Consider the following 12991-nt stretch of genomic DNA (forward strand, 5'->3'; position numbering starts at 1 on the left):
TAAAAACAAGCGGACAGGAGGGTCTGAATTTATTTTGTGCATCACGCTTTCAGTTTGAGTGAAAGCGCGATGCAAAAAATAATAAGCGCCGCCATTCACAAAGCCCCTGTCCTAACTGCGCACGTCGTGCAGCCTTTGTAAGCAGAACAAGCAGGCCACAGCGAGACATCTGTTTTGCATTATTGGCCACGATAATGCAAAACAGATGTCAGCCTTGCGGATAACAGACACCAATAGGCCGTGGGCGGGGCAAATGCAAGAGATGCGCCCGCATTTGCCCAATTGCGTTCTGTCTTTGTTAGAAAGACGCACGCAACGCCCAATAGCCTGCAAGGAAAACAAAACCACACGCACGAGCATGTGGTCAGCTTTCCAAAGCCCTTTTTCTGTTCACATAAAGTCTCTCGCTGCACGAGTACTGCTGCGCTCTGCAATGCTAGGCGCGAGACCTAAAAATGAAGCCAACCAGCAATGGGCGGCCTCTAAGCCCCCTGTAAGTAACCTCAATGCCTTGCAAGCAACAGCGAATGCCCTGTCTCAGGCACAACCTCAAAAAAATTGGATTGTCAATACCGAAATCCGGTATCATTAATGTTCACCCCTTGCCTTTGGCACTGTCAAGTAAAACAACAGATGTCCAGAAATCCAAACATTGCTGGAGTCGCGTTTTTGTATGGGTACAGCCTTCTCTGTCTTCTGCTACTTTGTTATACATATGTTGTGTGTGGTTAACAATAGCAGTGCCAATGTTATTATAGTAACAAATACATGCAGAGTTACAATTCGCGCGTATTTCCCTTCTCCTGCACACACATTCTGGTAGAGAATAATGTGTCTCATGGCAGACAGACTATATATACCCCATTCTTTAGCAGTATGTCCCGTTTTAGTACGTCTGCTTCTGTAAAAGCCCGTGCATGGATTTATATACAAGAAACACCATCTCATACTTTCTTAAATTCCTACTCCCTTTTGTCTCGGTGAGTTTTGAGGCCGTAGAACAGCTCGTGGGGCTGGCTGGGCATTCAAACATGTAGGTAGGTAATTACTGAGACAGCTCCCGGTAAATTATAAGCGCTGAGCCTGCCGCACACACACTCACACAAACACACACACCTCAGCCCCTGCTGGGTTTGGAATTAAAATGGCCACTCCTCCTTCCCTCCCACGCTCTGCCTCCCTCCCGTGCCAGCAGCCGCCAGCCCTGCTCTCCGCCGCCTGTCGCCGCTTGCAGTTTGAAAGAGTTTATTGATCGTCTGCCTGCAGGTTCCGTCTGCCGCCGAGAGGGCACCGGGCAGTGCGTCCCGCTTGCAGGGCAGAGCTGGTAGCGGCGAAGGAGAGACAGCTGGAGCTGTGCTGCCTTGGGTTGAGCCGGAGCCAGCAGAAGGAACGGCACCCAGGCAGCAGAGAGCAGTTTGGAAAGCACCAGAGCGCCCTCCCTGCACTGCAGGCTCCTATTTCCATCTTCATGGGCAAAGTGTGGAAACAGCAGATGTACCCCCAGTACACCACCTACTACTACCCGCAGTATCTGCAGGCTAAGGTAGGAACGCTGCTCACTGGCATCAGTGCAGAGAGCCGTGTGAGCTGAGGACTGTGCGTCTGGGGGCGGTGCCGGACGCTGTCACTAGTGCAGGGCTCTGGGGATCAGGTTACCGGGCGGTGACACAGGCTCACTGGCTCTGGGTGTGGCCCGTAGGGCGCCACCCTATGCTAGAGGGGAGGGGCTGGGTGAGACAGGACAGGCATAACCCGAATTCCATCTGCGGCAGTCACCCTTCCTCACAGGCTGTGACTAAAAGCTTCTGGAATGGGATCTAGGATCACACTGTGCGCCTGCTTGCCCGCATGGAGCTGGTGCAGCATAGTTATTCAGGAAATGCATTGTTGTACTCCAACCTTTTTTCTGCCTTTTTTAGTGGCTTGACTCGTTTTAAAAAAATCGTAGGCGCGGTCTGTTTGTACCTGACGTATTGTTCTTTTGCAGTTTAATATACAGCGAAGTCGATCCGAAGGTACTGGACCGCTTTGCATGAGCACCAGTTGCATTACAAGGTCACATTCATTCATTGTGTGTGTTTTTTAAGGCACGGGATATTAAGAGATTTGCCCAGAATCAGGACGTGTAGGGGGAACAGCTTAATTTATTGGACTCATTTAATATGATCGCACCTGGCAACTTTATGAAATCAAGCGCATCACGGAGTTTGTGGATGTGAGCGGTTGCTGCGTGTTGTGTATAGCAGATACTTCGGTTGGGTTGTGTCATTTACTTGAGGCATTTTCGTGGTTTGGCATAGGTCTGTCCACACTTTGTACTCTGGTCGAGTACCGATGGAGCGGCATCTGAAAGGGGTTGCGACCGTGGGCAGGTTGTATCTGCATGATTAACTGTACAGGTTTAGAAGGCCTGGCATTACCACAGCGACATGAAGTATAAGCAGTCAGCCGCCGGATACAGTAGGGGGGGATGTGAGTGTTCCTATTGTATCACATACACACACTTCTACCCCGGATCACCCCTACCAGACGAGGCCTCTGTTTGACCCCCACCCAGTCTCTGCCCGGCGAGCTGCGAGGGAGGCGCCATCTGGAAAGGTCGCAGCCACATGCGTGGTGCCTGCTGTTTGCAGGGGCGGGGTGTCTCGCCCCTCCCCCTCGTAAGAACGTGTTTCTGTGAAGTGCGCAGAGGATGTGCTAGGTCGGTTCACAATGTTCACTCCACCCTAGTACCCGGTCACTCTGTGACGTCCAGGGCAGGTGCCAGTGACGTCAGATTACATAAGGCAATGCAATATAGCATCACAAAGCAAGTGCCATCGATCTATCAACAGTGCTTGCCTTGGTCCGAGGGTTTCGGTTTTAGATTTTTTTGCTGAGAAATGCCACTCGTGTGGCACTTCTCAGTCTCTTTCTAAGTGGACGGCTCTCCATTTATTTCAGCTTTAGGCTAAGTGTTCCTGAAAAAGTACGTGTTCACATATATATGGTTTACACTTCTGAAAGACAAATTGCCTTGGTCCCAGATTTTAATTTCTGTCATTCGAAGCATGGCCATAGCTTGTTTTTTTTAAAAGTATTTTAGTGGCAGTTCTCACTGCAGGACAACTTTTATTTCTTGTATTTTCTGCTTCTATTGTCCGGTAGTTTCACTCGGTGGTACTTTGGCGGCACCGCCACACTCCGCAGGACGCAAATAAATACAGCTGCCATTTTTATGTTTAATAAGCTTTATTGAATTAATGATTCAATAAACATAAGCCATGAACTTAACACATAATGTATGCATTAACACAGGGGATACAATGAGTGATAAAACGGAGCAGAAAGCTGTTTACATTTTAAAGATAACATAGGGAAAAAAAGGGAAAATAGGATATACTTTGCAACTTAAGATCAAATATCAATAAATACTCTTAGATATTAAAGAAACAATACAAATATTTGTAAAGGAAATATTACAATACTGAATTTCAATGAAGAGAAAAAGGCAAAGAAGAGAGAAATGGAGGTTGGAAGTGTTCAGAACGGTTACGAGAAACATGAATAATTGAAACCCTACTCAAAATAAGTGGTTAGCGGTAACCTCTGCCATTTTTAAATGAGTTCAATGAGGCGAAAATCCCAAGAAAACTGCTATCGTTTTGTCCTTTCGCATAAAATAAGCAAGAAATTAGTTTTTAAAAGTCGACATACTTTTAATAACATGTTTCAGGTTGGGAATGCCTCAATAAACAATATCACATGATTCATAATATGTCATTTATTTGGCCCTGCCCTTGTCAGAACAGTGCAGTAGGTTGCAGGCATTCTGTCAAAATGCATGAATCAGCACACTTATGTAAAGAAACGGTATACAGGTCATTTACACTACTTGCACAGCATTTTGCAAACATCAAAATAGCGAAAAGGCAACACAGTGGTATAAAAACCACATTGTTCTCGAGAAACGATTGTTTGAAGCTAAAGCAGTATACCAGATAATTAAAACATATCTCTCAAGTTCAAGTATAACCTAAAATCTACAATTTTCATTTCTTTGTATGCAGGAGCTAGTTTGTAGAAATGTGAGTAATCATATTTTTAGGCAGAAATGGAAAAAAACTGTGATCTGAGGATCATTTTTGTATTTGAGGACAAGAATTCTTTTTTGGGTGGTAATATTTGGTTGAAAAAGTACAGGGATCTATTTAGGACTGCTTTTCTTTTCACGAGTGCTATAGACAGTTTACTAATTCATGTAACAATTCAAAATCATTTTAAATTCGTGACACACTGTTACATTCCACACCATGATTATTACTCTTTGAGGAAGCAGCAAAGAAAGGAGGGTTGTTGTCAAACGAGAGAACACTACATATCAGATAAGACAACACTCCATGGAGAGTCTACAGTGGATTTTGTTACTGCACAAAGTAAAGTTGCTGTTCTATGCATAATACGGGGCCCTAACCTTGACACAAAACCCAGAAAGCATTCTGACCTATTCTCTTTCTGACACCAAGGTTGGGCTATAATCAGTTCATTTGCATGTTTCTCCCAAAGGCCATTGAATACAGCATCACCCAATCTCATTTAAATAAAGGATGCCTGAAGCACTGGTTTAGGTCGATAGCCCAGTTATTTTAAATACCTTACTTCAAATATTGTTTTCCACTGAGACCATTAAAGCAATTATTAAAAGGCATTCTACAAAATAAAGACTTTTGTTCCTTGTTTATCAAGGTTTGCACACACCACTACTTGGCTGTGTCTTTTGTGGTTCTGAAATCGTGACTCTTACTTAATTTTAGCGTTTTATATTGGCTTTCTCATAGCCCATGCATGTTTAACACATGCACCTCGCGAGGCATTTTTTGTAAAATACTATATTTTAAGGTACACGCATACATAGCTTTACCATGGAAGTCATCCGACCAATGTGCATATTTTTTAAAAGCAGTATAAATCATGACAACTTATCTTCATAACAATTTCCATTTCTATGCATGGTGGCAAAGATCTATAGATATATATTGAATGGGGTCAAAAACACCACAAGCCCACCTATCAAATACAGCTGTTGAAATGAAAGCGACAGATTAACGTTTGAGAACACAACTTTCTCATTACAAGATAATGTAATTTCTGTAATCTATTCTTCAATGTTTGGTGCTACAGATGATTTTAATTTCCTAAAAATGATATTAGCTATCATCAACGCACTATGAAGTAATCTTTTTATTTCTCTGTAACGGTGATATTTGCTAATACATTCCTGCCGTTTTCAAGCTTTATGATTCTATTCGAGAATATTATTTAACTTTACTTTGTGTATACCATTAGTGGCTAAGGGCCCGATTCACAGAATTAACTTAAGACAAAATACTAAACTTACTATTTTTGGTATTCACAGAATGCACTTACTACTTTTGGTATTCACAAAATGCACTTACTACTTTTGATATTTACAGAATGGATTTACGACTACTAACTTTACGTCCGCACTCGTGCCGGAGATTCCGGCCCAGAGGTGGAGCTTCCGGCTTGGAGGCGGAGTTTCCGGCCCAGAGGCGGAGCTTCCAGCTTGGAGGCAGAGCTTCAGGCCCAGAGGTGGGGATTCCAGCCGGTGGTGGAGATTTTGCCATGGCCGAAATCTCCACCTCCAGGCTAGAAGCTCCGCCTCCAAGCCGGAAGCTCCACCTAGTGCCGGAAGCTCCGCCACTAAGCCGGAAGCTCCGCCTCCGGGCCGGAATCTTCGGCCCGAGTGCGGACGTAAAGTTAGTAGTTGTAAATCCATTCTGTGAATACCAAAAGTAGTAAGTGCATTCTGTGAATACCAAAAGTAGTAAGTTTAAGATTTTGTCTTAAGTTAATTCTGTGAATCGGGCCCTAAGAGCCTGCCTACCAGCAGCTCCCAATTCCCAGTGATTTGTGTTAATGTTATATCTTTCAATTCTAATCACAGAAGAGTAAAAACCACAGTCAACAAACATTCATATCATCGAGGCCAACTCCCAGCAATAGGTGTCTCCGCTGCTCTGCCCCCGCTGCTGAGTTCTCCCATCTTGCCTGGCTGTGCCCAAAGGTCTCTACATACTGGCGCTCTGTGTGCACCGCCATCGCTGAGATCACCTCTACACCTGTTCTGCCTGACCTTCTACTATGTCTTTTAGGCTTTGTGAAATATTGTCCGGACGCCTCCCGCCGGCTCACTGCCATGCTGCTCGTTCTTGCACGGCGCAGGGTTGCCATGCACTGGGGTCGGAGACCTGTGCCCAAGGTTAGCGCTTGGCTTGAGGACGCTGCGCGTTGTCAGACGCTTTTATCCGAATTCGGGGAGTTAATGCCGGCTGATTCCGGCCCACTTGACATTTGGTATCAGAAAAAACAAGGGAAACCCTACTCACAAAGAACCAGGGTAAGTACTGTATGTCAAGAAACAAGGGTTCTTGACATACAGAGGGTCACACCAAGACAGACGCTTGGGAGGAGAAGTGTTGCGGCTGCACGTTTCTGTTACTGATCAACTCAGGAGAAATCTACTGACGGGACAAACCCTGTTCCCGCACCCTTGTCATCGCTTCTGCTTCATGGTTCGGCCCGCACCAACCGGAGGCATAACACAGAAAATACTCCCCTGGAAGTTCTGTACCACAGGCATTGGCATCCACGTGCCTCACCCTATACCGCCAGCCTCTCCCTCTTCCCTCACACTGAGTACCCGGCTGGGTCCAGTGTGAGTATACTCCCATATTCTTTTCACTTGACTGGTGTTCTTCACTTCTCTCACGTGGCTGCGCATATTGAACGTTATCCTTTCAGATGTCCCTATATTATTAGGTCCTGAAGAGACCCTGCATCCTTTTTTTTTTAATTAAAGACCTTTATTCGCAGATCACTGAACAAGCAGTATTTGGCACATAACAATGTAAGGTGGATCAAAGCAACACATCCTGCTTGTCTAACTTAAAAATGTTGAACACAGCCATTCAGCCGGCATCCCGGGGGCCCGGCGGCGTATATTGCAGCAAGCAGCCAGTATCAGCAGTGCTTAGTCTCGTCTCAATTACAAAGTGCTCATAACCATGTGTACTGCAAGTGATAATGTGCTACATGTGCCCAAGTGCCGTATTAACGTGCGAAAGGTCTAGGAACTATTAAACAACCCAAACCAACCCCAACCCTCCCCCATGTGCCAGCAAATATGTTCCCAGTGATGTACACCAACCTGTGTTGTCAACTCGCTCATTCTGCACTACCTGCTGGAAACACTCCCAGGGACTAGGATGTGACCTGGATGACGTAAAGGGGACCACACTGGTGCCATCAGTAACCCCACCCCCTCCCCCCACTCTCGCAGTCCCCCCCTGAGAAATCTACATCAACTGTTCTACCAGGCCCCCCGGGGTATCGAGGTTATCCAACGTGTCATCGCCGTCCGAATTCGCCTCCTCAGTCTGTTGCGCATGTGCCTGGAAGAGGCCCCAGACATTTTTCGGCCTGCTTCTAGGAGGGAGTAACTCACTGTAGAGTTCCGACTGGGTGCAGCAGTAGAGCAAGTCGCCCGCCCATCTCCTCTTGGTGGGGAGCGGCCCCTTCATCCAGCACTGAGCAACGACCCTTCTGGCCATTAGCAGTGCCATGTCTACAGGCCGGCGCAGAGCAGTCGGGAGCGGTTTAGAATAACCCAGTAGCGCTAACGCTTGCCCGACGACCAACTCCGAACCCAGGGCCGTGCGTAGTTCTGCGAAAACGTCTGCCCAAAATCTCTGAATTCCAGGGCAGTACCATGCCATATGGATGAAGTCTGCTATCGGCGCATGACAACGATCACACTCTGCAGACTGTCTGAGGCCGTAGCGGTGCAGCCTCTCCGGAGTGTAGTACACCCGCTGAAGGAACTTAAAGTGCACCAGTCTATGCCTACCATTAAGGGAGAGCTTTCTCGTGTTAGAGCAGCAGTACCTCCACATGTCGTCATCGATCTGCATTTGCAGATCACTTTGCCACTCCTCTCTGGCTTTGGAGTGCTGGAATTCCTGATGTGCGACTCCCAGTTTGTTCATATTGGAGATCAGTTTACGAGACGACGCAGATTTAATGACATAAGTGAGCTCCGGTACCTCAGGGGGTTCCTCCAAGTCCGGACCCAGCGCATTCTTGAGTGCGCTATGGACTCTATGAAACTGGAACCGCTGCAAGAGCGTAGTTCCCGTTGGAGTAGGGGGGAGTTGTTACCAGGTCTTTGCGACCCCCGCGGTGAAAAGATCTTCCATTTTCGAGAGCCCCAGCGCTTACAACGCCTCAGTAACTCCCTTTTCCCTAAGAGGGCTCAGCCACAGTGCCCAGTCGATCTGCATTTGCGGTGAGTACAGGAAACGATTGCCTCGTGCTCGGGACAGAGCATGCCATGCATGATTAGTTGATTTAAGAGAGTCTAATTGGCCAATAGTGCGGTCTTCCGGGAGGCAGATTGTGGCCGGTAGGGGAAGGGGTTCCGCAAACAAGCGCTCCAATGTCACATGGGGTATACGCAGGTCCCCGTGTATCCACGAGTGCAGATGTGCAGCCTGAGCGATACGATAGTATCGCTCCATGTCGGGTGCCCCCAGCCCCCCTTTTTCACAGGGGAGCATCAGTGTCGTCCACTTTACTCTAGGTTGTTTACCGCCCCATGCAAGCCTGGTAAGCACCTGCGTGAGTTGTTTGAAGAAGGTCTTTGACAGGACCACTGGTACGTTGTTAAAGAGGAAGAGAAATCTAGGCAGCACTATCATTTTCATGAGCGCTATCCTGCCCATCAGGGAGAGTGGCAGTTTACACCAAGCGTCCACATCCTCCACCAGCCTAGCAAACGCCACGCCGTAATTTTCCCTGACCAAGACTTCGGGGTCAGTGTGTAGTTGTATGCCGAGATATCTAACTGAATCTGTAGTCCATTTCAGGGGGTATTCCATGTCAAAGGGCTGTGTCACGGGCGTCAGTGGGAAGGCAGTAGACTTATCCCAGTTCACCTTCAGCCCTGAGAGAGCGCCAAAGCGCACGACCTCTCGAAGGACAGATGAGAGATTTGTCTCCGGGTTGCGGACATATAAGAGGGTATCATCAGCATACGTTGATATGCCTATTTTGTACGTCGGAAAGCTAATGCCTTCCAAGCTATGATATTCTCTCATTGCGCAAGCAAGGGGCTCCGCCACAAGCGCGTACAGAAGGGGCGAAAGGGGGCATCCCTGTCTAGTACCTCTGCTAATAGCAAACGAGTCCGTTACTCTATCCTCTATTTTCAGTCTCACCGTGGGCTGGTAATACAAGGCCCCCAACATCTGTAGGAAGGGTTCCCCTAGGCCCAGCTTCCTGAGTACTCTGATCATGAAAGGCCACTCCACAGAGTCAAAGGCCTTTTCCATATCTAGGAAAACTGTCAGAGCAGTATTTTCCTGGCGCACGTGCTGCATTGTCCCTAGCTCTGTGCGTATGTTGTATGTCAGGTTCCTGTTGGGAACAAAGCCCGCCTGCTCTGGAGCCACTAGATCCGGCACTAGGAGCGCCAACCGTGTGGCCAAAACTTTGGCAAAGATTTTTGTGTCAACGTTTAACAGCGAGAGCGGCCTGTAAGAACTACAACATTCCGGGGGTTTCCCGGGCTTTAAGATGGTGACCAGTAGTGCCTCCCTCATCGAGGGGGGCATACTCCCCTCTTCACAGATATCATCAAAGAGAGTAAGTAGGTGTGGGACCAGCTTGTCCTTAAATGACTTATAAAAGCCAACCGTCAGACCGTCCGCTCCCGGGGCACTACCCGATCTCATGCTTGCCAGTGCTTCTAGGATCTCGTCCTCCTGTATGGGAGATCTCAGGAACTCCCTGTCCGAGTCAGGCACAAACGGCATGGCTATATGCGCAAGGTAGTCATCTATCTCCTCCTCGACGTGCAGTGATCTGGACTTGTACAGCTCCGCATAGTACAGTCGGAACGTTTGGAGGATTTCCTCCTCATCAGAGACTACCTTTCCCTCTGGCGTAAGCAGTTCATCTACAACCAAAGGTTTCCTGGTACTGCGAACCATTCTGGCTAGCAACGCACCCGGCCTGTCACCCTCCCCGTACGTACGCGCCGTAGCATATTTGCCCATATGCTGCACTTCCCTGTCAACCAACTCATGGTATTCCGTCAGTAGGAGTTTAATTTGGGAGTCAGCGTTAGCGTCAAGTCCATCCAAAAGATGACCCTCCAACTCAGACAGCTGGGATTCAAGCAGTTTCAAGTCGCGCCTAATGGAGTTAAGCACACTAGAGTGCTTAGACATCGCCATGCCTCTGATGTAGGCCTTAAAAGCGTCCCATACAGTCTGAAAGCTGTCGACAGAGCCCGCTTTTGTCTAAAAAAACAAGTCTATATCCATAGCCAGCTCTCCGCGGAAAGCCTCATCCAGTAGTGAGTAGGGGGAAACCTCCAGGTGAAAGGGGGGATCACTTTCTTCGGGATCACTAGATGTAGCAGCACAGGGGAGTGGTCCGATAGGGTACGGGGGAGGACCTCACATTTCCTAATGCTACCCAATAAAGCTTGAGACGCTAGCCAGTAATCAATTCTGGTGTAGGTATTATGGAAGGCAGAGTAGTGTGTAAAACCGCCTTTCGTGGGGTGCTTATGTCTCCAAACGTCTCCCAGATCCAATTTAATCATTTCAGCCTTCATGTGGAGAGCCGAGGCCACTGGCCTCCGAACCGGTCCCCTCGACCTATCCAGATCAGGGTCAAATATAAAGTTGAAATCGCCCCCCATAGCATTCTCGCGTGAGTGTATGTTCTGCACTGTGTCGACAGTTTTGTGTAGAAATCAGGGCAGTCATAATTTGGTCCGTACACGTTCACCACAAGCAAATCAAGACCTCTACCCACGCACCTAGTGATGACAAATCGGCCCTCCGGGTCTAACATTAGCGGCACCAGTTTCAGTTGAGAGGTAGGGTTGGCACAAGTAAGTACACCCCTGGAGTGTGTCGTAAACCCCGCAGCCACCATATGGCCCCCAAGACCCCTGGCCTGCAGCATCCTGCTATTAAGCGGAAGGTGTGTCTCCTGTAGGAGAGCTAGATCTATTCGGTGTCTATGCAAGTAACTGAGTACCTTCCGCAATTTACGATGATCGTTGAGCCCCCTCACATTCCATGTCAACATTTTCAATTCCTGCAGGGAGCGTGGGGCACTTCCGCCACACGCATCAGTCATCCCAGCGGTAACATCCATAGTGTGCAGTTAGCTGTTTTACTTTCCAGTGTACTCACTCTAAACTGAGAGGCAGGCATCGCTTTGCTTGGCAATAGGTTCAGAATCCCGCTGTCGCGACAGCAAAAACAACCCCAAACACAGTACCCCCAACGCCCCACAACACTGGTCCCACAGGTAAAGGGACCACTACATTTCCCAGCATTGTCCCCCCCCCTCCCACAGCAGACCTCCCCCAACCTGGCCTGACAGGACTTACTCCCACCCAGAGTCATCAGAACCCCCTCCCGTTCCCCAACACCCTCGTCAACCCACAGAAGCAATCCCCAAATCAGCTCTCTCCAGAGCCTGTAAGCCAGAAGCGCAGGGGCAGACGTTGCTGACGGAACAGAAATCAAACAAACCAAATCTGCATCGCTACAGCACCCCAGCTCTTAGCCCCTTACCAATATTCTGTGCCAAAATCAAAAACCATACACAAGTAACATAGTGTTGCCCCCCTCCACCCACAATAGTGGTGCCCCACTTTAAGGCCCAGCATTAGCACAGACCCACTGCACAGCTAAAAGTTACAGTCTCAGTGTGCTGCTTGCCTAGCGTAGGAACACACCCAGTACCTCTCGCCCCCAGAGACAAACCAGAAAGATCTCACCCAGCTGGAGATTCAGAAAGCAGTGTTCGGGCTCAGTCTATGCAGAGGTTACAGAGCACCATCTTCGCACTGTGTATGCCACAGCAACAAGCGACGTCCCATAGGCGACAGAGTGCAGGCCGTTGCAGGGTAGAGAGCAGGTCGGACAGATGCAGAATCCTCAGTCTTTCTCCTCCAACAGTGAGGAGGAGTCATGGACCCCTGGTCTCTTCTCGGGCTGGCTCTGCGCTCTTTGGACCACTCCTTCAGTGACTTCTGCAGTTCCCTGGGGTCTGTAAAAAAGTGCGAGTGCCCCTGTCTGTTAATACGGAGCTTGGCTGGGTACAGCATCGCATAATCCAACTCCAGCTCGCGCAGCTGCTTTTTGTAAGGTGCAAATTGTTTCCTCTCCTCTTGGACCTTCGCCGTAAAGTCCGGGTAGAGTGAGATATCCATCTCCTCGTATTGCAGCTTACCCTTGTCTCTAGCTAGACGAAGTGCAGTGTCTCTGTCCCTGTAGTTCAGGAGCTTCGCTATGATGGGCCTCGGGTTCGCCCCCGGTTTAGGTCTGGGTCCCAGCGTGCGGTGCGCTCTCTCCACAATAAACATCGGGGAAAAGGCCTCGTCCCCGAGCAGAGTTTTCAGAAGTTTCTCCACAAAAAGCTCCATCTTACCAGTCTGAGTAGTCTCCGCAACGCCGGTAATGCGAATGTTGGATCTTCGTGACCTCGCCTCCAGGTCCTCCGACTTATCTTGGATCACCTGTAGTAGCCTGCCAAATTGCTTGCGGTCCTTATCCCACTCCATTTGGGCTTCCTCCGCCTCGGTCAGACGTCGCTCCGCCATGTCAAGGCGCTCAGCGTGTTTGTCCACACGTTCATGCGGTAGGACAGGGCGTCTATTTTGGACCCGACTGTTGCGATGCTGTCCTGTATCCCCTTCTCCATTGCGACCAGCAGTTCGCGAATATCCGCGCTAATGGAGCTCTCATGCGTTGCCCCCTTCGGGGAAGCCGCCGAGGCCGGCATCTCAGGCCCCTTGTTCCGGCGCTACTCGAAGGAAATTTTAGGTTGTGACCTGTCGTTTTTGCCCATGGTCTGTCTGGTGGACATGTAAGCGACCCTCACCGCCGGTGGCCGCAAGTCG

General features: G+C 48.8%; 1 protein-coding gene across 7 annotated transcripts in view; it reads left to right on the plus strand.

The window, feature by feature from the left end:
• The first annotated feature begins 1211 nt into the window (after window positions 1-1211).
• The window catches only part of RBMS1 (RNA binding motif single stranded interacting protein 1), a 690694-nt gene continuing 678914 nt past the window's right edge, over window positions 1212-12991 (plus strand). For 2 of the 7 annotated variants that reach the window (XM_086956621.1, XM_086956622.1), the window contains exon 1: window positions 1335-1543. In XM_086956621.1, coding sequence (XP_086812747.1) covers window positions 1469-1543 — 75 coding nt within the window. In that variant the 5' untranslated portion in view covers window positions 1335-1468. Of the gene's footprint in view, window positions 1544-12991 lie in introns of all 7 variants that reach the window. The other 5 variants (XM_086956624.1, XM_086956626.1, XM_086956623.1 and 2 more) reach the window with 5 other exon arrangements.

This window comes from Lissotriton vulgaris, chromosome 2_1, assembly GCF_964263255.1.
Source record: "Lissotriton vulgaris chromosome 2_1, aLisVul1.2, whole genome shotgun sequence".
Lineage (NCBI taxonomy): Eukaryota > Metazoa > Chordata > Amphibia > Caudata > Salamandridae > Lissotriton > Lissotriton vulgaris.